Source organism: Panthera pardus, unplaced genomic scaffold (assembly GCF_024362965.1).
Source record: "Panthera pardus isolate Hobbes unplaced genomic scaffold, ASM2436296v1 HiC_scaffold_11, whole genome shotgun sequence".
Classification (NCBI taxonomy): domain Eukaryota; kingdom Metazoa; phylum Chordata; class Mammalia; order Carnivora; family Felidae; genus Panthera; species Panthera pardus.
The window spans coordinates 41,913,549-41,939,788 of record NW_026526666.1 but is presented as its reverse complement, the minus strand read 5'-3'; the positions used below and the strand labels follow the sequence as shown (position 1 = coordinate 41,939,788).

General features: G+C 37.6%; 1 protein-coding gene across 5 annotated transcripts in view; it reads right to left on the bottom strand.

Moving 5' to 3' along the window:
• Positions 1 to 8,790: 8,790 nt before the first annotated feature.
• The window catches only part of USP33 (ubiquitin specific peptidase 33), a 64,196-nt gene continuing 46,746 nt past the window's right edge, over positions 8,791 to 26,240 (bottom strand). For all 5 annotated transcript variants that reach the window (XM_019413875.2, XM_019413873.2, XM_019413872.2 and 2 more), the window contains 8 exons: positions 25,956 to 26,136; positions 25,074 to 25,200; positions 24,227 to 24,396; positions 23,024 to 23,105; positions 21,734 to 21,842; positions 12,150 to 12,252; positions 10,358 to 10,426; positions 8,791 to 9,985 (listed from right to left, as the gene is read on the bottom strand). In XM_019413875.2, the coding sequence (XP_019269420.2) occupies positions 9,828 to 9,985; positions 10,358 to 10,426; positions 12,150 to 12,252; positions 21,734 to 21,842; positions 23,024 to 23,105; positions 24,227 to 24,396; positions 25,074 to 25,200; positions 25,956 to 26,136 (999 nt within the window). In that variant the 3' untranslated portion in view covers positions 8,791 to 9,827. The remainder of the gene's footprint in view (positions 9,986 to 10,357; positions 10,427 to 12,149; positions 12,253 to 21,733; positions 21,843 to 23,023; positions 23,106 to 24,226; positions 24,397 to 25,073; positions 25,201 to 25,955; positions 26,137 to 26,240) is intronic.

The following is a 26,240-nucleotide window of genomic DNA, read 5'->3' as shown; positions in this document are numbered from 1 at the left end:
AGGGTTGGTCTTCTGAGAGCAGGACCCAGTTCCGTCCCTACTATAGTCTAACTTGGCCCTACCCATAGAGGAAAGGAGTCGCTGTAGCTCCGCTGTTGGAAGTCCGCTTCATCGTGCCCTCTGTGGTCTCTTGAAAGGTTTGTACACACTGGCTCCCTTAGCGATGTGGTCTCAAGCTGTATGTTATATATGCTCCTGCCTACTTCATCGCCAAACACACAGCCCCCTCGCTCACTCCTCTGGCTTTCTGGCTATTCCTACAACACGCAGGCTCTCAGACTTTCAGCTTGCTGTTCCCCCCTGGATAGAACTCTTCAGATTTCTTTTAACTCGTTGATGTTCAATGCGTAGTTCAAGTCCCTTCTCGAAGGTCAACATGAGGCTTCCAGGCCACTGTATCCAAAAGAGCACACTTGCACCACCAGTCTTAACTCTCTTCACCTGCTTATATTTCTAAGCGACGGTTATCACTTACAGACTTTGTCGGTTTCCTGCCACCAAGAATGTGAGATCCATAAAGGCAGGGACTTTGTAACTTTTGCTCATTGCTATATCCCCGGACCTGTGTCAGGCACAAAGCAGTGTTTAATAAATACTGTGTTAAAACATGTCCCTAGGGGTGCCTGGCTGGCTCAGTGTTCAGGACCCACCTTGGGTGTAGAGATTACTTAAATAAATAGAAATAAATAAATAATAAAACATGTCAACAAACTACATTGGGCATGCAGGAAGATAAAGCCCAATAAACATTGATGGAAATAAGTACTTCCTTTGGGTTGATTGTTCCATTGACAATCCTACCATTTATGAACGGTGGAAAAGCTGAACTACAATTTTCCCTGTTTATAGGAAAATTATATTCCAAAAATATAAAATCCAGTGATAGAAGCCATTTTAACTGGAGCTCTTACGCATTTGTCAAGTACTGCTTCATTGCTTTTGTTTTCCTTGTCTTTGGAACTTTTTTTCCAGGCAAATGAATGTATGTGCCTCCTTTATTTTTTTTTTTCTGGTAAGTCATTAAATGTTGAATTGACTTTTTTATTTGTTTTAGTTGAGAGTTTAACTCAAAATAACATCTGCTTCCAGACAAAAGGTGACAAATATATTTTTATATTAACACATCAACTTGCCTTTACTGAACCTAATTGGTTCCAGGCCCTATTCTAGGACTACAGTCACAAAAATAAACAAGGTTTCCCTACCTTGCTCTATATGTTTTAGAGCCAAGTTCTATGTATAATAACCATAACAACCATCTCTTCTTGAGTCATATGTGGCAGGCAGTCTGCTATGTACTTTTTATCACTGATTCTATTTTAATCTTCCAATGTTCTAAGATAGATACTGTTAATGTTAGGCACCAAAATGTACTTCTCAGATACCCTTCAGAAATGAAGGACTTATTACCCAGCGGCCAGGAGTGTTGCCCACAGACAGCCATGAACTGTCAACCCCCTTCTGGTGTTGCTCAGTGTCACACCTCTTCCCAAGGAGGCCACATCCAAAGACTGATCAATATAGAGCCACTAATAGTATCTATCAGGATTGTTGGAAGGACTGGCCCTCTCACCTCAACTTGGGATAATTCCAGTGGATCATCCTATATGCAGAACAACTTGTATCAGCTGTTGTATCCCATTAAGACTACATGACTGCTTGACTTCTTCCGCTGCCCAGTTCTTCCCTAACCTCAAAAATGATGATCCTAAGAGCATTTCCTAAAAAAATCTACACACTAATCACGTAAGTGTCTGCTTCTTGGAGAGCCCAACCTATGACACTATTCACATTTTTCTGGTGAGAAAATAGGCTTAGAGAGTTATGTAATTTGCATAAATTTGAACTGCAGAAGGCTCTATGTAGAGATATAAATATTGTGGGAACAGAGGAGGGTTGGGAAAGGCTTTTTACAAGGGTTGGCATTCAGGTTACAGCATGAGTTTGCAAAGCAGAGAAAAAAAGACCATTCTCAGCTAAGGGAACTGCATGATTGAGAGTATGTAGGAATGTGAGAGGGGAACTACAAGTAGCCCCAAGTGGCTGGGTTCTAGGGTCTTTGGAGCAAGCACTTAAGGGGTGAGGGGGATAGACTAGTTCATTGATGGTAAAGAAGATGGCCAAGGAGAGAAAATTCGAGGCCTGGGTGTAGATCCTGGCCAAGCAGAAAGGGATAAGAGCCCCCCTTAGATCTTCAATTATCTAAGAGGGGGGAAAAGGAGCTCTCTTGCACTCAGAAAAAGAAACCACTGCCAAGCTCACTAGTGAAGGTCACTCCCTAATTATGATATATCCCATATGCTCTTGGTTGTTTTCATCTAGGATCACAGAATACTGAAGATGGAAGAGACTTCAAGATCATCTAATTCAGGGATTTGCACAATATTTACTGGAGCACTGGGATTCCTTTTACACACATAGTCTTCTGCCAGAATCCAATACTTAATCCAAATAAAATGACCTAGGAATTGGCAACCACTGATACCTGCCTTTAAGGCACTGCCTCAGAACATGCTTAGAAAACCATTTATGTAGTTAGTTCATTCATTCATTCAATAAGCATGCTAGTTGCTGTACAAGGTGCTGGAGATACAGTAGTAAACAAAGCAAGCATAGACCCTACTCTTACAGATCCTGTAGTCTAGGGAGGGAGGCTGACATTCAAGAAATAATCATACAGGCACACCTGTGTGGCTCAGTCGGTTGAGCTGGTAACTCTTGATACCAGCTCAGGTCATGATATCATGGTTCATGATATCTGCACTGACATTGTGGAGCCTGCTTGAGATTCTCCCCCCACCCCACCCCTCCTCTGCTTGTTCTCTTTCTCTCAAAATAAATATATATATTTTTTTAATTTTTAAAGAATCACACAAATACTGTACATAAATTAAAACTAGAGGCACCTGGGTGGCTCAGTCGGTTAAGCGTCTGACTCTTGATCTCAGCTCAGGTCTTGATATCAGGGTCGTGAGTTCAGGCCCCTCACTGGGCTCCACTCGGGGTGTAAAGCCTACTTTAAAAAAAGTTTCAAACTGATAAGCACCATGAATGAAAATTACAGGTGACTAATGAAAATATGTCCATATGCTCCAAAGTACATGTTCTGAGGTCTTTAGATAGAAGAAAAAGGGAAGGCTTCCTGAGGAAATAACATCTAGGCTGAATGAAACCAAAAGTGTGAATGTGCATTTAGGAGTTAGGCAGAAGGTATAAAACATTACACAGAGAGAGGTTGATGGAAAGGCCCCTAAAAACACAGAACTACTACCACCAGAAATAAGCTGCTTCTTTTACTGTGGGTATACATAAAATATGAAATGTATCCTAATCACTTTCATTAGCTCATGCTTTCCATGTCATATCGTTCGGAGATGGTTATATAATTTATTTAAACGTTTTTCTCTTTGGGGGTATTAAGGCTATTCTACTTTCCTGCTATTACAAATGATTGGTTTGATAAATGCCCTTATATCCAAATATGTATCTAGGTTATTTGGGGGGCTAAATCTCCAAGATTTAGGTAGCTGATTGAATTTCTTAGTATGTTAAAAGGGAGTCTAGGATTCCTGGGTTGTGTGACCAGAGAGATGGAGGTGTCACTGAAGACCATAGGAAATACCATAAGTAGGAGCAGGTTTAGGGGAGGAAATGATGTCTGCCATTAGGGTATACTGAATTTGAATTAACTCATACATCCAAATGAAGCTGCCTAGGAGTCAGTAGAATATATAGATCTGGGATGCAAGCCCTAGGTCATAACTACAGGTACAGATTTGTGAGTCTTCAACATACAAACAGAAACTGAAACCTGGGTTTAAATTATCCAGGAAGAGCACAAAGAATGAGAAGAATTGAAAATGTAGAACAAAACCTTGAGAAATTCAAACATTTGGAGGCAAAGGAAAAAAAAAAAAAGGACAACTACAGAGGAGAAGCAAGAGGCAAGAACAGTAAAAGAAAAACTGGGATAGAATAGTACCTCCAAAACCAGGGAGAAGGTAACTTGAAAGAGAGCCATCAACATTAATTAACAGAAATTTACCAGCTACAGATTTTGTGCCATACACTGTGGTAAGCACAGGAGTGAACAAGACAAATCCGTTTGGTGCTTACTGACTAGTGGGGAAGACGTTGTTGTACAGTGCCCAAAAAACCAGTATATTTGGCATATTTTTAAAAATTATCCTTGGGGTGCCTGGGTGGTTCAGTCAGTTGAGCATCTGACTTCGGCTCAGGTCACGATCTCAAGGTTCTTGAGTTCAAGCCCTGCATCAGTCTCTGTGCTAACAGCTCAGAGCCTGGAGCCTGCTTCAGATTCTATGTGTTCTTCTCGCTCTCTGCCCCTCCCCCACTCGCACTCTGTCTCTCAAAAATGAATAAACATTCTTTAAAAAAAAATTTTAAATTATCCTTGCTTATTTCTAAAAATACGTATGGGGCTTACCAAAAAAAAATTAATACAATAGACAAAATCAAATTTAAAATGATTAAAATGGGAAAGTTGAAGTAAAATAATGCACAAAAATACCTATTCTAGGATCCTGAGCACTGCTTCAATTCTGGCATACCTTGTAACAAGGAAAAACAAGATCATTTATGACAGTGTCAGCATCCATAGGATAACAAACCAGTTGCTCAGGGGAGGCATTACTATTCCCAGTACTAAGATCAAAGATAAATTTGTCCCACAATTTATCAAAACAAGATTATGTCATATAGTGAACTGTATCCTCAACAGCATCTTTACAGTAAATCCAACAACTAATTTTGTGGGACTCTTTATTACAACATCTCTCCACCTAGGCTGAAGGCAATTCTATTAAGCTTGAAAGAGGGCAACAGCATAGCCCAGGTAAGAAACTCTTAACAGTCTAATTTAGCAAAGGAAAGATTTGGAAATATTGAAAAGGATAAATGAATTATAACAATTATTCAGATGATCCCCCCATTCCTTCATGATCCTCCATTCATCCTCCAGGGATGGTACAGTACATAGATACTAATCTCTGGGATCTCAACTGACCACAGGAGCACCAAGTTAGTACTGGTTTCAACATTTATCACATCACAGATCCTGAACCACTTTCTTTTTCTATGATTCATTTATAGAGTGATGTTGAAAAAGTCCCTCAAAAGAAATCCTAGAATGATTAAATTGCCATTTTGCAACCTGTAATGAAATCATTGATTCAGGGAATACTCATCAGTAGATAAAATTATTAGTGGAAAAATTGATCAGTATCTTTACAGTGGAAGAAAGAACGCTTTACTGACGATCTGAACCCAGATTAATCCTTGTAGCATTAAAGTGGAATAACCAAGTATGTGTGACCCCCTCCTGATTTTCCCTTGCTTTACCAGGTTGGTCAAAGTGAATGGTCACCTAGTATTCAGGCCCCTATATAGTTCCTTCCCAATAGAGGATAGCAAAAATGACACTGTGTCAGTTCCAGACCTAACCGTTTAGAACCTTACAGCTTTTTCTTTCACCCTTTTGGAATCCTCTAAGTAAGGAAAATCAGGCTATCCTTGAGAGCAGCCACATGGAGAGGTCCTGGAGGATAAGATTCTATGGAGACCTTGATGGAAATGAATGTTGTGGCTCAGCCAACAATCAGCACCAAGGCTCCAGTTATGTCAGGAGCCTTTTTGGACTTAACAACATAGCATATCTGCCAGCTCAGTGCAGCCTCATGAGTGACTCCAGACAACCCACAGAATCGTGAAAAATAATAAATCCTTGTTTTAACCAACTTTTGAGGGCTTTGTTATACTACAAAAGATAGTCTTCAACCTGAGTAGCATCATGACTGCTGTTAGAGAACTATACGTGCTGTTATATTCATGAACAGTTTCACCCTTCAGTGTCCACAGGTCCTTATAGCACAAGTTCACATGGGTGAGAAAGAAAATCGAATGAACTTAAACCCAAAGAGCTTGTTTGATAAATCTATACCTGAACAGTTGCTATCATAATTATACGTTCATAATTTTGCCAAATGTACACACTTCAGACATGAGTTACTGAAGTCCTTACCCACTTAGCAATTAAAGCCATACAGAGAAATGGACTGGGACCCTGGACTTTCTGCCACTGACGACATGTAAAAAGCACTGTAGGATGATGTATCTGTCAGTGCACATTTTTTGCACCCAAAATTGGGAAGAGATATACAATTACTATGTACTTTGTATCTTTTGATGTTTATTTTTATTTTGAGAGAGAGCACATGCGCATGTGCAGGTGAGCAGGGGAGGAGAAGAGACAGGGAGAGAGAATCCCAAGCAGGCTCCAAACTGTCAGCACAGAGCCCTGCATGGGGCTCAATCTCACATACTGTGAGATCATGACCTAAGCCGATGTCAAGAGTCAGGACACTTAACCGACTGAGCCACCCAAGTGCCCCTGGTACTTTGTATCTTTTAAAGCATTTAGTATCACAACAACCCAAGATGGTAGATACTCATTTTACAGATGAGGAAACCAACATCAGGGAATGTGTCAAGGTTTACAGCTAGTAAGTAGCAGAGCCAGGATTCAAAAATGAGCAATTTAACTACATTAGATTGACTGCATTAATGGCATTAATTGTTCATATCTCTCTGTATCCACACCTTTTGCCATGTGACTTTGCAGTTCCTCTCATTAAAAGTAGACTGTATTCCCACATCCCTTGATTCTAGGTTCCACCATGTAACTTGGTTTGGCCAATGAGTTATTAGCAGATAGGACACATGCAGAGGCTTGAAAACAACTTGCTCCTCTGCCATGAACAAGAGAACGTGCCTGGGTTAGCCTGGTGAAGGACACAAGAAACAGAGCCCAATTCAAGACAAATGAGTGAGCCCAGCCAAGGTCTCAAGACCTGCCTAGCCAACGCCCAACTTGAATGCAAATACATGAGTGAGCCCAGTGGAGACCAGCCACAGCCTGATTTGCTGAACTCCACAAACTTGTAAAAAAACTAAATGTTTCTGTATACCACTGAGTTTTTGTGGTTGTTATATAGCATTTTTGCACCAGAAGTTAACCAATACATTCACTGGACTCTAGAGCCCATTCTAATAACTATTTATACTGCTTTTTCAAACTTTTGAGTTTTAGGTGACTGACATATGAGCATATATATTTGGCACAGAGTTTTGATCTTGGGGTTGAGAGTTTGAGCCCCACATTATATGTAGAGATTGCTTTAAAAAAAAAAAGTGATAGCTGAAAGCAAGGGAGTGAGTGAACCCTCTAAATAGGGAGATATGCGGAGGAAGAAAATGGATAAAATGCAGCACCAGGCAAGTTTAAAGAAGGAAGTTTCAGGATATAATAGTGGCTGAGAAACAGTAATTGGATTCTCTAAATGGAAATTTACTTGTGATTTCTGAAAGAAGCATAGATTTTGAAGTAAGACACATCTGGGTTTGAATTCTGACACTTAGTTGTGTGTACTTGGGCATATTAATCTGTGCCAAACATTTGCATTAGTAGGAATTCAGCATTAGTAGTGATTAGTAGTAGCTGTGTTATCATTAAAATAGTCTTGAACAGTGGCCTGGGTTTTTTCCCCTAAAAAAAAAATAGTTTCTTGGGGCACCTGGGTGGTTCAGTCGTTTAAGTGTCCAACTCTTCATTTTGGCCTAGGTCATGATCTCACAGTCCTGGGATTGAGACCCACACTGGACTCCACACTGGGTGTGGAGTTTGCTTAAGAATAACTCTCTCCCTTGGGTGCCTGTATGACTCAGTCTGTTAAGCATCTGATTTCGGTTCAGGTCATGACTTCACAGTTTGTGAGTTCAAACTGTGTGCTACCACATCAGGCTCTGTGCTGACAACTCAGAGCCTGGAGCCTGCTTCACATTCTGTGTGTCTCTCTCTGCCTCTTCCCCCACTATGCTCACTCACACACACTCTCTCTCTCTCAAAAATAAATAAACATTAAAAAAAAAGATTCTCTCTCCCTCTCCTTCTGCTCCTCCTCTGTACATGCACTTTCCCTCTCAAAAAAAAAAAAAAAAAAAGAGAGAGAAAGAGTTTCTTACCTAATCCCCTTACATGCAATCCTTCAAAACGGTAACAAGTATATTCAAACTTATCATCTTGGAGAGTTACAGGAGCAGCTTCAAAATACAGGGAAATTACCTCTTTCTGATATAATTAATCACACATAATCTTCCAAAGTTTGTTATGAAAATAGTAACGCTAATAATGTGACTAATACTATCATCTGTTTCAAAAGAATTCATTGGGAGATATTATAAAATGGTGAATAAGCACTGGTATGAAGTTACATTGACTGGAGTTGGGAGTCCCCATCTGCCACTTCTTTGCTGTGTAACTTGGGGCAAGCCACTTGATCTAAGTCATAACGCTGTAATAAGGATTAAATATAAGTAAAGCACTTCAGTAAGGTGGCTGAAACATCGTAAATATTCAATAAACGACAAGCACTATTAAAAACAAACCTTTTTTGACTATCTCTTAAATACCAAAATTACAATAAACTTGGGTGATTCAGAGTTGGATACAACATCATTAAATCTGTGAAGAGGATCATAATGTAACTACGAGGAAGAAGAAATCTGAAAGCTAGATACATCTTTTTAAAAATTCAAATACATCTTAATGCTGATTAATTAAGCTCGCTGTTTCATTAAACATCAAAACTTTAAGTACTATACCAAATGACTTATTTTGCCTACCTGTGATTAAGAAATAACAGGAAGACATTAATATTAACAAACTTTATACCTTTCACACTTAATATTCATCAAGTCAATTCAACACCCAAGTTACACATTTTAAAATCATTTTTATTGAACTAATTTTAACAACACTGTTTTAGCTGGTGGCAGCTGCCCCACACCAAAACAAACCCATCATGAATGCTATTCAACATCCTCAAAGTAATCCAGTTTGTTTTTGTACTTGGAATATAGTTAAAGTTTTGACATCACATAATCAAGCAAATAGCAGTGCATACTATATTATCCAAAAAGACTTTATGCATTTCATTAAAAAAATCATTTTGCAAGTGTCTTTAGCTTTATCAACAATCTCATCAACACATTCCATACTTCATGCTCTCAAAATAAAAAGTGCCCTAAAACTAACTCTAAGTTTTTTACTAATATTAATGAATACTATCCAGGGTTACAGGAATTGAAGTTTAACCTTTTACAGTATAAGAGGCAATAAGTTACTGATAACTGCTGACACAAATTCCACTCAAACTAAATACATCCTTGATACATTCAAAAAGACATTTTGTAAATATTAATATGCTAGTTTATATGCTGCAGTGCAAAAGAAGTGACACCTTAACGTTTCCTGAGCTTTAGGAAATTACCATTTTTCTGACTACAACTTTCAATTGAAAATAGGCTCTTTATTATATGAAGCCATGTCAAAACTATACAATTAAATTAGGTTTCTGGAGAACTGAAATGATTGGTCAGAGTTATGGTATTTTAAGGTACTAAAAAAGTTTCCAAAGCAAGAGTATTTACAAAACTACAAAGGATACTATGGATTTGCATGTAGTATAAAGGTCAAAGATAACCTACTGATTACCAAATGATCACAATTATCCCTTCTCTTTCAAAAATATTACACTGAAAGACTTTACGGTAAGTTATCTAGCATTAAATATACCAACCTGTAGTATATCATACATTTTAACACATTCTTCCATAATGCCCAGTAAGAAGGAATAAGAGATAAAATATTAAAAATCAAGAAAATTAACATGTTTTTAGGAATGTTTTTGCATGTGTATGCGAGAGGAAATGAAAATGATTTCTCATTAGAACTTTCTATATCCTCAAAATTACAAGGACCGAGTTTCTACTTCAATTTTTTCTTCTGCTTGCAGACTATCAGGGTCAACATGAACAACTGGAGGTCGTAGGATAACTTCAGGCCCTCCACCATATATAGACTGTAGAAAATTCCATGTTTCTTCTGAAATCTGACCAGAATCTGCTCCTAAAATTAAGTTCAAACAGAATAATATTTACAACCCTACATATTCATATTGCAAAAACACTCATAATGTACCCTCCCCCCAGCATGAATACTCCAGGGATAACTGAGAACTTGTGGAACATGAATTTTCAGATTACCAGCCCATATTGTTATAAGCTGCAACATATGGTCTGTCTTAAGTACTCTTTCCTAGCTCATACGAAAGCCTTAAAACCTTTGCTCAAATAACAAACACTGGCAACTTTTAGGCAAGTATTTGTCCTACTTCATGTATGAATTATATCATTGAGCTGCGTAAAAAATGTGGCACAGATGGCTAGTAATGATATATTCTTAATAGTGACAAATAGTTTAAATATTAGTCAAACTTACCTTGCCTGAGCATTACATTGCCACATTTAGTGACTGCAATTTTAGTGTTATCAATAGGACCTGGAGGATCTAAGTCAAAAGGAAAAACAAATGATCAAAATGCATACTTTTCAAAGGAATGCACCAAAGAATTACATACTTCTGTGCTTGAAATAGTTGAGGAATGTAACTATATAATCACACTGAATATTATAGTGAATTCTGAACTGTCTTCTGAGCTTCTTTTTGGGTCTTTTTGGTTCCCCCAAAACAAAACCAAGAAAGAAAGGGGGAGAGAGGCTCTCTCACTACCATCCAAAATCTCAATCTTAACTATCCATTTGAGGATCACAGGTTAAAATGCACTTTTAAAAAATAAATAAAATAAAGTAAAATAAAATTCACTTTTAATACTATAAAAGAACAATTCTTTTATAATTTAAAAAGAAATCATGTAGGGGTGCCTGGGTGGCTCAGCTGGGTAAGCATCCAACTTGGGCTCAGGTCATGATCTCGAGGTTCGTGAGTTCGAGTCCCGGATTGGGCTCTGTGCTGACAGCTCAGAGCCTGGAACTTGCTTTGGATTCTGCGTCTCCCTGTCTCTCAGCCCCTCCCCTGCTCACGCTCTCTCTTTCTCTCAAAAATAAACATTAAAAAAAAATTATTTTTTAAGAAGAAATTGTGTAATTCTCAATTTATTTCAGATTGTCATTATTTAAACTAAAAACATTACAAAAGCATTATAAAATGAAATGTTAAAATACATCCTTTTTTAATTTAAGGGGGAAAAACACCCATTTTCCCCTTGAATACAAAATACAAAAGGACAGTGCGTGTTCATTACCAAAATCTGAAGGAAAAAAAAAGGTACAAGGAAGAAAAAATATTGTAATCCCATTACAGAGAGATAAGCAGGTTTAATATCTGTGGGGTTTTTTGCCTTTGCATATGTTTGCCATTTTTTTAAATATAAAAGTTTCAGAGGATGTATACAGTATTGCAACCTTTTTCATATATCAAGAACGTCTTTTTACCCATACTGTCACAAAAATTATTTTTAAATTTTTTATAATGTTTATTTTGAGAGAAAGTGCATGCAAGTGGGGGAGGGGCAGAAAAAGAGGGAGAGAGAAGTCCCAAGCAGGCTCTGCACCCTCAGCCCAGTGTGGGGTTCAATTCCACAAACCATGAGATCATGACCTGAGCTGAAATCAAGAGTGAGACATTTAACCAACTGAGCTGACCAGGCGCCCCACAAATTTGTTTTTAAAGTCCACAAAGTAGTAATGGTTAAACCATTATGTAACCAATGTTGGGAAGATTTTTTTTAACTTTTCGATATTAAGATTGTAGACTAATTTTGTTCGGTTCCTCTATTCCTGCTATGAATATGCTATAATTCATGAAATAGGTTTAAAGCATTTATATAACCAGAATATAAACTAGACTGTTAGATCTTTTTCTTTTTTGCTCACTGGTATATAATCCCAAGTGCATACAGATACTCAAAAAGTATTTGTTAATTTAAAAAAAAAAATCAACAAAGAATTTCTTTTTTTTTTTTATTTTTTTTTTAAACGTTTATTTATTTTTGAGACAGAGAGAGACAGAGCATGAACAGGGGAGGGGCAGAGAGACAGCGAGACACAGAATCTGAAACAGGCTCCAGGCTCTGAGCTGTCAGCACAGAGCCCGACACGGGGCTCGAACTCACGGACCGTGAGATCATGACCTGAGCCGAAGTCGGACGCTTAACCGACCGAGCCACCCAGGTGCCCCAACAAAGAATTTCATTTTTCAGTTAACCACTTACCTCCATCTTTACCCTTCACAAAACTTTCCCATTCTCTAAACCACTGCATACTGATGCAATAAAAAGTAGCTGGAGAGTCCTCCTCTTGGAATGCTCTGTTTAGCTATAGGAAGAAAAAAAATCAGTCACCTAATATCTAAAACTTGTTTTATAGCAGAATACAACCATTCTACTTTAGCATCTGAAAAGGCCAGTTCCTCATAAAGAATGTGATGTACATTGATGCTAAGTTATCTTAGTACCATAGTAACACTATTAATAAACAAGTCTAGGTTATGTCTCAAAATTTACATGTATACACAAAAGGAGAATCAAAGACTGGATAACTGAAAATGGTCAAGGTAAGTCTTCAAAACAACAAATACTCTACATATTTATAAAAATCAAATGTGTAAATCTTACTTAAACATATCATATCCACTGTCTACCCTTTACTTCTGTTCACTTAAGATATTAGTGGACATGTTGCTATTACAAACACAATGCTGCAATGAATTACAAGCACAGTGCTGCAAAGAATAATCTTGTACATGTCATTTCACCAACAATATACATATATGTATAGGACAAATTCCCAAAAGTGGTGGGACAAAAGTCCCTAAAGTTGTTCCATTCCCTCTTCTAAGGCCTAAGGAAATGAGTATGTGACTCATCTAGGCAAAACTCTACTAGAAATGGAAATCTTCAGGAGCGATCTAATGGTGAGAATGAAGTCACTCCAATGTCAATTTTGTTAGCTACATACTCAGAACTAGCCTGGATCCTAAAATTCTGGAGAAGCTGGTTATTCAATTTTACCTTTTGATAAATTTCTTTTTTGCTTAAGTTAGCTAATGTGGGCTACTACTGCTTTCAACTAAAGAAGCTGAATTGATAGAAAAACTAGTATGAAAAGAAAGGTGGAGGCAAAGAGCTTGGGAAAGATGAAGGGTATCTGAAATTTATCTACCTGTATTCGTGTGAAAAGACAGGAGACTCTTAAAAATATTTCATTATGGGTAACTAAATGCCCATGGTACATACTATTTGAGGACAAAGACAGCCAAGTTCAGATAATGTCTCTCCTAGAATCAAATCTAGTAAAACCCTGCCATTATCCCCAAAGATCCTTATAATAGCACAGAAGTACCTCCATGATCTGGCTCCATGATTTGACTTCATCTTCTAATATTTTCTTCATCATGTATTCACTTGTAGTCACATAGACCTCTTTGTTATTCCCAGAACCAAGTATTTACATTCCTGCTTCTTAAAGCTTTTACATGGCCATCACTCCTTTTCACGCTTATCTGAAAACCTTCCGCACCTCCTTCAAGTCTTTGCTTACATGTCACCTTCTCAATAAAGGCCTATCTTGATCACCCTTTTTGAAATTGCACCTGACACCTCCCATCATCACTGTACTATGTTCTAGTACACTGTTCTATTATTTTCCTTTTCCACAGAACTCATTACCTTTCAATACATCATGTATTATTTATTTATTAAAATTATTTGAGGGCAAGGATCTTTCTGGGATATAAGACAGTTGCTTCCACAGAACAATGAAAGGCAATGAAAAACACTGTGGCTGTCTGATGGTTAACGAAGAAATCAAAGTATGTCTGTCTCAAGGTAGAGAATTAAAGTTGGGACTTTCTATGATGCACAATTTATCCCTAGAGAATGGAGATTTCTGAAATGTAATGTCAGATTGATTATACCAATTAAATACACTTAACGCATAGCTTTATCAGGTTTGAATACTTTCAGGACTTCATTTTTGGCATTAGGATATTTCTTATGTGTCTAGGTGGGGTTTTTAAAATATTTAGTTAACTACAACCACCTCATTAATTTAAAGATACATGTTGGGGCGCCTGAGTGGCTCGGTCAGTTTGAGCATCCGACTCTTGATTTTAGCTCAGGTCATGATCTCATGGTTTGTGAGTTCAAGCCCCTCATCAGGCTCCATGCTGACAGTGTGGAGCCTGCTTGGGATTCTCTCTCTCTCTCTGCCCCTCCCCAACTCATCTCAAAAAAATGAGATGCTCATGCTCACTCTCAAAAAAAAAAAAAACAAAAAAACACTTAAAAAAAAAGATACATGTTTTTTTCTACTTCAGGTTAATTTCTCTAAACTGTTGCCCTAATAGTTGTTCCTCCCCTCTAGTCTCTTCTAAAATAAATATGCAGTGCCTGGGTGCCTTAGTCGATTAAGCATAGGACTCTTGATTTCAGCTCAGGTCATAATTTCATGGCAAGTCCTGAGTCAGGCTCTACCCTGGGCTCAATCTCTCAGTCATCTTCCTCACTGGGTGTGGAGCCTGCTTGGGATTCTCTCTCCCTCTCCAACTGTCCCTCCCCCAGTTGCTCACATGCTCTGACTCTCTCAAAAAAATTTTTTTAATTAAAAAAATAAAATAAAATTACCTATTAGAAAAACATTGGATTCTATATCTGTCCAACATGTTGAAACTTCTGTTTTCCATCTGTTTATCCTTGTGTTTCATTTTAGGAGAAACTCTGCAAAACCTTTCAGTACACCACTTTGCTCTCCAGCATTATTTATGCTGCTATTCAATCAACTCATCTGTTGAGTTTTGTTTTTATGATATAATATCTTTATGTCTTTATCTCTCTGAGGATCAACTGTAATTTTTTAATGTTTATTTATTTTTGATATAGCACGGGGGGGGGGGAGGGTAGAGAGAGAGAAGGGGACAGAGGATCCAAAGCGGGCTGTGCGCTGACAGCAGTGAGCCCAATGCAAGGCTCAAACTCACAAACTGTGAGATCATGACCTGAGCCAAAGTCAGACGCTCAACTGACTGGGCCACCCAGATACCCCCAATTGTGTTTATTTTAAAGCTTAATTTAAGAAATCACAATTCTATGGATTAGAAACTACCTAAGATAATTCCTTCTTTAACTGACCCACATCTCCTTATTTACTGCTGTATCCAAGCAAAAACCTTTATGCTTGTTGCCTTGTACAATGCAGAGGACAGAATGCTGAGGTTATTATTGGTGTCTGCCATTTTCAAGCTTGAAATCTGTATGATATTTCCTGTGGCCTTTGGTTTGCTTCTTCAACCTGATCCTATCTACTTTTTCAATTTTGCTTCTTCAACCTGATCCTATCTACTTTTTCAATTTTTCAGAAACTCTACTTAAGTTCCAGTCTACCAAGGGCACCTATATTTGTACTCCAGTGTTAAGTTCTACACTCACACACTGTTTTCTTTCTTTTTTTTTTTAAAGTGGGGCGGGGGGGAATGCATGGGTGGCTTAATCTATAGAGCATCCAACTCTTCATCTCAGGGTTGTGAGTTTAAGTCCAACACTGGGCATGGAGCCTGCTTTAAGGGGGGGGGGGGGGGGAGTAAATTTATAGTTTTGCAACACAACCATAAACCAGTTTAGAATATTTCCGACACCCCAAAAAGTTCCCCTGCACCATTCTACAATCAATCTCTTATTCTCAGCCCCAGGAAACCACTGATGTACATTGTCTTCATGGTTTCCCACTTTTCAGATATTTCATATAAATGGAATTCAATATCACATAGCCTTTTCACATCTATATTCCCCTAGCCTAATGTTTCTGAGATTCATCCATGCTGCTGCATGCATCAATACTCCAATCTTCTTTACTACCAGTAGTATTCCATTATAGAGCTATACATTTTGTTTATCCATTTGCCAGCCGATAACATTTCAATGGTTTCCAGTTTAGGTCAATTATGACCAATACTGCTATAACCATCTGTACACACGTTTCTTTTCTATTATTTATTTTTAATGTAAGCTTTACGCCCAAGATGGGGCTTGAACTCACGACCTCAAGTCACATGCTCTACAGACTGAACCAGCCAGGCACACCTCCTGTGAACATAAGTTTTCATTTCTCTGGAGTAAATACTCAGGAGTGACACTGCTGAGTCACGTGCACTTATGCTTATTGAACCTAGAAGAAACTGCCAATCTATCATTTGGCATGTAACGTTTTGCATTCCCACCAGCATGTGACGATTCCACTTGCTCTGCATTCTTGTAAGCACTTGATATTATCCAGTTATTCTAAGACTTGTGTGATGGTATTTCACAGGTTTTAACTTGCATGTTCCTAATGATTGCTGATAGTGTACCCTTTCGTGTGTTTACTAGTCACCCCTTCTTAGAAAGAATGTCTACTAAAATATTTTCCGTGGGGTACCTGGGTGACTCAGTTGGTTAAGCAGCCAACTCTTGATTTCAACTCAGGTCATGATCTCACAGTAGTGAGATCGAGCCCCACGTCGGGCTCACATTCATGGGAGTCACTGACCTTATCATGTGGCATCACCTAAAAGCTGCTGGCCTATTGAAGACTCAGTTTTTGTGCATGGGTGGCAAAATTTGGTGGGGTTGGTACTGTCCTCTGTGGTATGGTATATGCTCCAAACTAGAAATCAGTATATGGTATTTTCCCCATAACCAGAATACATGAGGCTAGATACCAGGTAAAGAAAGTACCTAATGACATACTCACAAATCTTTGCTTCTCATCTCCACAACTTTGGCCTCTACTAGTTTGGAGGTATTCAATTCCACAGGGAAACAACAATGGTTTTACTGGACTAAAAGTTGAAATACTCCTCTGGTTATGTATGGTTCCTCTAGTCACTGAACCAAGAGGCAGAGTGGGTTACAGCCCTGGGTATTTAAAGGCTGAAATAAAATGGCCACTATACAACAGGAACAAAGAGGCTTATGTCTGAAAACCAGATTATACCTACTGTATTAGTTTCAGAGGGCTACTGTATAACAGATTACCAAACACTTGGTATCTGAAAACAGATATTTAACCTTCCAAAGTTCTGGAGAACAGAAGCCCAAAATCAAGGTGTAGGCAGGAACATACGTTAGGGAAGATTTTAGGGGAAATTCTGTTCCTTGCCTCTTAAAGTTTCTGCTTTGTGACTATATATTCCAAGCTCTGCCTCCTGCCTATATATGGCTTTCAGCTCTTCTGAGTCTCTTTCTTCTGCAGGTCTTTTTATAAGGACATTGATCATTGAATTTAGGGTACATGCATATAATCTACAATGATCTCCTCTCAAGATCCTTAAGTTAATTACATATGCAAAACCCTTTTTCAAATCAGGTCATATTCACAATTAAGGTGAACTCACAGAGATTGGAACATGGATATATCTTTTTGGGGGGACCGCCATTCAACCCACAGCAAGCACCATTCAGTATTTCCAAACCCAGAGGTTAAAAGCTAATAGACAACTAGAAAAATCTAAACCAGGCAAGATTACAAAGACCTCAGATTCTTCAGTAATGATGGTCTGGGTAAATACAACCACAACCAACTTAAGTGCTGATTAAGAAAACAGAGAATATGAAATGGGTAAATGATCAGCTGTACATACATATTTCTTCCTTACCACATACACATATCTGTAAACATTTAGCAAATTTGTAAATAATTACAAATTTACTTTTCTTCCTCTACTATTTCATATAAGGTATACTGGTTGTAGTTAATCTTATAGTTTATTCTTCACAGTATGAAAGGGATATTATGACTGAATTGACTGAACTAAAGATGAATGACTAACATCCAAAAATGGATATAGTGACTCATAGAACTTTGAGTCTCCCAAGTTTAGGAAAATGTAAACGCAGCATGTATTGGTACATGAGCTGGTTGCACGATGTTAAACAGAAACATGATATTGTTGCTACTGCTGTTGCTTACATGTATGAATACTGAGGTGACAAGAGACAGACTTTACTGTACAGCTGATAAAGCATCATTTCCATTCATTCTTACACTCCCTTCTGTGAAGAAGAGAAGCCTACATTTTCCAGGATCCCATGCCAGGAGTACTACAGATTAGGCATTATCAATGATCTATGCAATATATAGAAGGCACAAAAGAAAGCAACTTCTCCCCTCTGGTGGCAGCTGTGAGTAGGACTGAAGCATCCACAGATGGCATAAATAGGATTTTGCCACTACTGCCAAGCATCTTCCCAAGAATCCTTCACTTGGTGTCACAGGCAGCTAACATCTTTAAAAGCAGCAGCATCTTGTGTCTTATGAGCATCCTGAGAATAACCCACCAGGGTCCTGAGATTAACAGGTTATCAAGTTTAATAGATTTCTGAGCATTATTCTGAGAATTACCAGTGGCAAACAGTTGAGATAATTTCCAGGGACTGCACAATTTTAAATTTTTTAACTTGGAAACAATCTAACTTACAGGAAAACTCCAATATGACACAAAGAAATTTCCTTTACTTAGATCATGGAGAGTAAGCTGCTAAGCAAATGTTCCTTTCCTCCAAACATCTTGGTGTACATTTCATACACACAAGGACATTTTCCTACGCAACAGAAATGACTAAAAGTTGGAAATTAACATTGATATGAACCAGCCACTTCTCTAAGGAAGGCTGGTACCTTTTAGTGAAGAAAGATGTTAAGAGGCCAGGACCTGATGAAAGCTAGGTATTTTCAATCCTATTGGAATTAGCATTGCTCCCAGGCCCTTTCAGTGACAAAGGTAGGGAATTAACATATATACACATCCATCTGCTTCTATACATGCGTACACGTACACACATTTGTACCTCTGTATGTATGTGTGTATATATGTATCACCATGAGTTCACAAAGATACCTATAAGTCCAATCTAGTAACACGGTCCATTTTAGTTTTCTCCCTTTCCATACCTGTAACTCTTATCTGACAATGAGAAATGTGGCTCTCACTATACTTATTATTTGATCAATTCTACATATGGAATCCATCCCTCAATCCTATCACCCACGGCACCCCAACCCCCAGCCAACATGGGTATCCATTTTCAACTTACCTGGGCTCCAACCCTCTTGACTGGGTCCACACAAGAAGCTCTCCTTAACCTGTTTGGGCTCTGAAACCCCCACAGGCCACCTCTCCTACCTCTAGCACGGCAGCCTATCCCACTTCTAGATACCTTAAGAGTCAGCAATAAGTCTAGGTAGCAATAAGTAAGTATCTTCAAAGTACTGTTGTCAGTAGCACAGTTCCAACTTTTTATTTATGGTCCAAACGCCATAAATGGTCTTCTTGACCTTCACTGCCTAGTCCTTTCAGTAGTTGTTTAAGTATTTCTTCGCCTATATTCCTATTATATTCAAAATACTTACAATAACTTCTGTTCCCCCAACCCTAATGGATACAGTCATTAACCATTTATTCAAGCATTCATGGAATGAACTATTTTATTTGTGTGTGTGTGTGTGTGTGTTTATTTATTTCTGAGAGAGACAGAGCATGAGCAGGGAAGGGGCAGAGAGACAGGGAGACACAGAATCCAAAGCAGGCTCAGAGTCCAAAACAGGGCTCGAACTCATGAACTGCGAGATCATGACCTGAGCCTAAGTCAGATGCCCAACCAACTGAGCCACCCAGGAGCCCTGGAGTGAACTATTTTAAATATTCAACTATAACTTGCCTCTTTAAATTTAGGAAACAAATGAGGCCTAAGCACAATACACAAATTGATACCTATATTATCTTCCTGCGTGTGTGTGAAAATTTCTTTACTTTAGGCAAGGGCACACACAAAAAACTCTAAATCCATGAAGAAAAGCAAGTATGTATACATGTGTATGATGTGTGAACATGTGCTGGGCAGCCATAACATGGAACATACTGTTCATGTCTTGTCTTTTAATGTTTATTTATTTATTTAGAGAGATAACAAGCAGGGGAGGGGCAGGGAGAAAGGGTGAGAAAGAATCCTCAACAGGGTCCAAGCTGTCAGCACAGAGCCCGACATGGGGCTCAATCCCACGAACCAACTGAGCCACCCAGGTACCCCCATCTCTTGTCTATTTAACAACTTCCTCTCCTTTTTTACTGAAAGAATCTCAATTTTCTTTTAAAAAATAACCCATCCCTCCACCAATATAGTCTTAGTAGGATTATCAATGCACATGGTTCTCAGGTGACTAAAACTCTACTAGGATTCTCTACTAGGACTTTGGACCATAAATAAAAAGTTGGAACTGTGCTACTGACAACAGTACTTTGAAGATACTTACTTATTGTTACCTAGATAAATGGAACTGTACTAGTCCTTGTCCATAAATCCTGGTTGTTTATTTTTTTTAGTGTTTACTTATTTATTTTGAAAGACAGAAAGCATGTGTGCAGGGGAGGGGCAGAAAAGAGAGGGGGGGTGAGGGGAGAGGGGGGAAGAGAGAGAGAGAGAGAGAGAATGAATGAGAATGAATCCCAAGCAGGCGCCATGCTGCCAGCATGGAGCCGAACGTGGGGCTCCAACTCATGAATTGTGAGATCATGACCTGAGCTGAAACCAAGAATCAGATGCTCAACTGACTGAGCCATTCAGGCACCCCCATAAAACCTAGCAGTGTATATAAAATCATCATCATCATCATCATCTAGACTGGTAATCTGCTATAATTAACCAGTGATACTACAACAGTTTCTCCTCTTTACTTACTTAATTACCTATGAATTACTTCATTTTGCCTCTCTGAATTAGTGCATATCATTAGTGCATGTTTAAATATGTCTTTTTTCCTCAACCACTATAGTATTTTAAAACTTCAGAGCCTAAGACCATCAAACAGCTCTAAGCACACAGAAAAACCCTGAATTTGCATATGGATGGGTCATTCAGTCAGCATATACACATTAAATGATTCTGAGTATAGCTGACACATAATGTTACATTAGCTTCAGGTGTACAACATAGTGATTCCATGTTTACACATTATACTGTATTCACGACCAGTGTAGCTACCACCTATCTTGATCCATCGCTCTTACGGTAGCATTGACTACATTCCTTCGTGACTTATTCATTCCATAACCACAACCTATATATATATATCCCTGTATCGCCCACCTCTCCCCCATTTTTAAATTTTAAATTAAAATGGTTTTTAATTTACTTGCATGTTGATCCTTTTCAAAAGGTAGATAATCCAATTTACTTTCAAATCATCAAAGGCTAATTCTGCTGTATTGGTAAGTCTGTGAAAACTGCACAGATACAGTTTAAACTTCCTTAAAAAAATCAAATAGATTATTAAAAAAAACACACAAGCAAACAAAAACCTGGTTGTTTAGCTCTTCCTACTGATTCTGTAATGACCTTCATATTGTTGCCTGCAATCAAGGAATGCTTCTTAATATACTCATTTTGAGGAGTATATTTGAAAGAATAGACAGTCCCACAAAACAATACTATATTTCACAAAAAGATGGAAGTAGAGAATCCAGTCTGGGTAGATACTTCCAGAAAAACACTAAAAGAAACCTGTAATTTACCATTTCAATAAGGAGACTTCTTGCAAGTACCAATCTGTACAACAAAATCTTTTACCAATCCATGAAAACAAAACCCCACAAAAGGAGACCTTAACTCACTAGAATTTTAATGACTTGTTGGAGGTCTCTGGCTGTTACACACCCTGAACACCTACAACTCCTTCATCTAATCATTTCATTAACATAATGATTCTGCTAATTGTCAGTGATCTTTATCCTAAATCACATTTACAACTTGAAAAGCATAACTTTTACCCGAATAAAAATTTCCAGTTCAGTTTTTCTTCTTTTTTCAATTTTTTCTGCCTCAATTTGACAAGTGTGACAAATGTACAGATGGTTGACAGCTGGTCCTCCTCCATACCTAAAGCAAGAAGAATTTAATAATTATGATAATGTTAAAGAAAGTTCATGTTCTAGGAAATCTTTACTAGGCTAAATCCCTAGTAAAGAATCAACCGCCACAAAAAAATTCTCAGTCATAATTAAACTAACGTAAAAATCAAATAATTATAACAACTTGATTTTATGTTTATCAGGATGACTATCAATGTATTAAGTAACCTGCTTTATATTTTAACTTTCCCTTACAGCTACTTCTGCTACCAAATACGCTAGAGATAACAATACAAAGTAAAAGAGGTGGCTTTCAAAAAATTACAATACAACATGTTAATGCAGCCATAGTCTTAAGTTTTAATCAGAAAGAGGCTTTCCCTGGCTTCTAAGTAAGAATTCATGGAATAAATTATTTTCAATATATATATATATTTTTGAGAGCGAGTGTGTGTGCACACAAGAGCAGGAGGGGCAAAGGGAGAGAGAGAGAGAATCTTTTTTTTTATTTTTAACTTTTTCTAATGTTTATTTATTTTCAACAGAGAAACAGTGCACAAGCAAGGGAGGGGCGGGCGGGCAGGAGGGAGGGAGGGAGGAAGAGAGGGAGAGAGGGAGGGAGGGAAGGAGGGAGGCAGGGAGGGAGGGAGGGAGGGAGGGAGAGGGAGAGGGAGGGAGAGGGAGAGGGAGAGGGAGAGGGAGAGGGAGAGGGAGAGAGAGAGAGAGAGAGAGAGAACCTTAAGCAGGTTCCAGACTGTCAGCACAGAGCCCAAGGTAGGGCTTAAACTCATGAACTGTGAGATCATGACCAAAGCCAAAATCAAGAGTACAATGCTCAAATGACTGAGCCACCCAGGTACCCCATATTTTCAATATTTAACTATGGAAAACACAGTAAGGAAATTATACATGAAATGTTTTAAAACAAAATTTAAAACTTTAAAATCTCAGACTTAAATATCACCCATATATTTCTACAGATACAGATAATTAGAACATAAAAATCAGAATTAATTATCTAGACTTGGGCCACGTTAACTATGAAGTCTTCCTGTTCACTTCAGAGTGAATAATGACAGGAAAAAAGAGAATTTTCTACATAAGCGACATAAAGCATAAGGAGCATATGTGAAACAATACAATCCCCTTTTAACAAGTTTCACCAACTGATTTTCATAATACCATATTGTCTGATTTAAAAAAACAAACCTGCTATACAGGTTATCCCAAATGTTCTGAGGCAGCATCAAAACCAGGTCTTCAATATAACCAGCTTTTCGTGGAGGAACGCCTAAAAAAGTTTAGATGGGTGTGTTTCATTCTTAAATTCCTTTATACAACTTTTAAAGGTTAAACTCATTTTTAAACTGATTAATCACTGGCATTTTTCAATCAGTATTCTTAAAAATTAAGTATTTCTGGTGACTACATTCCTAAAAATGAACCTACTTCTTGAAGTAGTTAGAGAAAAATCAGGTAACCAACATCTTCAAGTAATTTATGTAAATCCTTACCAAGCATTGACTGTGTATTGGGGGAAATCAAAGGAAAATAAGAGACACTCTTTCCTTCATGGAGCTTGAGCCAGCAAAAGACATGAGGCACTTATATAACTAACTATAATAAAAGGCAGTCACAGATAAATACCATAAAAAGCTTATGGGGGGATTCAGAACTAGAAGAGCCTTATGTTAGTACTTCAAGTAGGGAAATAATAAGAGATAAATTCACATACAGAAACATTTCAAGGTTTAGGTTTCTATATTCACTACGGGACATTCCTACTATCTCTTGTGGTTTCACTGCAAAAATAGTTAACTAATAAGAATATTGAGTCTTCAACCATGAAATTTAATCAAGGTATCACACTAACATGTTATTTATCATGAGAACAAACACTAACATAGCCAGTCACAAAGGCATAAGTTATATTTAACAAATAACTATACAAGGCTTTTTTGTTAAATTCCAAGGACATGTCCATACTTAGGAAAAGAGCCAGCTATTAATTTAGGCAAAAGGGTAAAAATCATGGATACAAGGGGTAGCTGAATGCCTCTCAGCAGAGAAGAATAATGTGTAATAGAAGTGCTCACTGTACTATAACTGGCTGTGTATGGATCTGTCTCTACTATGAAATTAGAAAACAAACAGTGTCTTTGGTATTCTCAGGGTCTAGCACAGGGTTTGGAACAGGTTCTCAATAAATATCTCTCCTATGAACAGGCTACAGACTGCCTATAAATAGAAGAAAATGCCAATTTCTAAAACTAGAGAATTAAACAGATTTAAGTTGGATGCAGATAAAGAAATGGAAAATAAGTCGAAGAGGAAAACTCTTGGCTCTTTCTTAATCTGTAAATTATTTAAGGGCAAACATCTACCATTACTTTCCAATTCAGGATTTCTTACCTCCGTGAATACAGAGAAAATCATTATTTGAAATAGGGCCAGGTTCAGCAAAAGTCTTAAATTTATTTAGCCACTGTCGAGAAATGTAAAACTGAAGGAGACTTGGTTCCATTATGTTCAATAAATTTGATATCCTTCGTCTCTCTTTTTGTGCCTCTTCACTGCTCTTCCTATTAAGGACAATGATTCATTAAACTTAATATGCATTTTCCTCCATCCGATCAGTTGATGGATTTTTCGTCTTCCTTATTAGACTTAGCACACACAGTAATACTATGAATCTTATTAGGCTTGGGAATTATACAACAGAAATATATTTTGTATCACCCCACCCCTAGCCCCAACTACATTATATACCCCTAATGGGCACCACTGTATCAGAACTACTGGTATCTACATAACCACTGGTATACAGCTGGCGTTCAAATGTTTGCTAATAAAATCAACCTAAATAGTTCATCTACTTTCTTCTTTCAGTAGTTAGTAATCTTTTTACAAGATACTGAAAAATACCAAAGATCTATTTTTATAGTAATACCTCCTTTATTAGCTATTTTAGGAGAAAATCTGGTACTTAACTCCTACTGTCAGAGACTAATTTATTAAAACCAATCTTTCTAAAACAAAATATATTCATTTACCTTTCAACTAAATGATTTAACATTTTCTTAACAAAAGATCATTCTGCATGCAACCTTTCACTTTACTTACAAAATGAAATTAGAAAAAAACAATTTCTAATCTTTACTCAGCAATACATCTTGAAAGTCTTAGAAGTAAAAACCCCAAAGTGAGATGTTCTTTCATATTTGTCAAAATAATCTATCCATGAGAGTTACTTCCTTACCTATAGAAAAGAACATAAGCTTCTGCATTTTGTACAGTAGATTCTGAAACTTCAGTGACACTCTGATCATCAAATTCATACCAGAGATTATTTAAATTGTTTCGGCAGTAGGCAATATAGTGTCCACCTGAATTTGAGTTGAAAAAATTTAAATAATTTCAGCAATACAAGATTAACACAAGAATTAAAGTACTTTTTGAATCCTCAGTTCCTAGCAGAGACAGAGATATAGCAAGAACTATGTATCTATATTTTTTCCAGTATGTATCCTCACCATCACCACCTGAGGAAATGAAAATAAGGACAAAAATGTAATCTTAAAAAAAGTGAAAAATATAATCTTTTTATTTATTTATTTTGAGAGAAAGAGAAAGTGCAGAAGCAAGGCAAGGGGGGAGAGGGAGAGAGGGAGAGAGGGAGAGAGGGAGAGAGGAAGAGAGGGGGAGAGGGAGAGAGGGGGAGGGGGGGGAGAGAGAGAGAGAGAGAGAGAGAGAGAGAGAGAGAGAGAATATGAATCTCAAGCAGGCTCTGTGCTATTAGCACAGAGCCCAGCGTGAGGCTTGATCTCACGAACTGTGATCATGACCTGAGCTGAAATCAAGAGCCAGATGAGCCACCCTGGTGCCCCCCAAAAATGATCATATTAAAGTCCTTAATATTAAGCTTTATACAAAATATTTCTAGTATTCAAAACTTCATAGCAAAATTATTCAATTACCTAAAATTTTCAGACCTGTTTATAACAACCAAATTAAAATAAAACTAAAAAATAAAAATCTATTTTTACATTTCTTTTATTTAATCAGGTCTTATTTAACAGATCAATGCAGACCGTTACTTTTTTTCCCCCGATCTAGACATATGTCAAACCTATATACTTACTACTTGCAGTTCCATGATGACAAATGACTGACAGAAGATCATAGGTAACAATCTGAACTGGACTATCTTTTGCAAGAAATGGCTGAAGATCCAGACCTTCCAGTGGAAATGAAACATGGGTACTGATTTTGGTGGAAAACATAAGTTCATGTCTGAATCTTTTAAGATGGATGCATAAAATCTAACAGAGAAAGATAAGATTATTTAAAATTCTATTGTTTTATATACTAATAAAGGAATCTATTAAATACAGGTATTGAATTAAGTGTCAAGGTTACACATCAC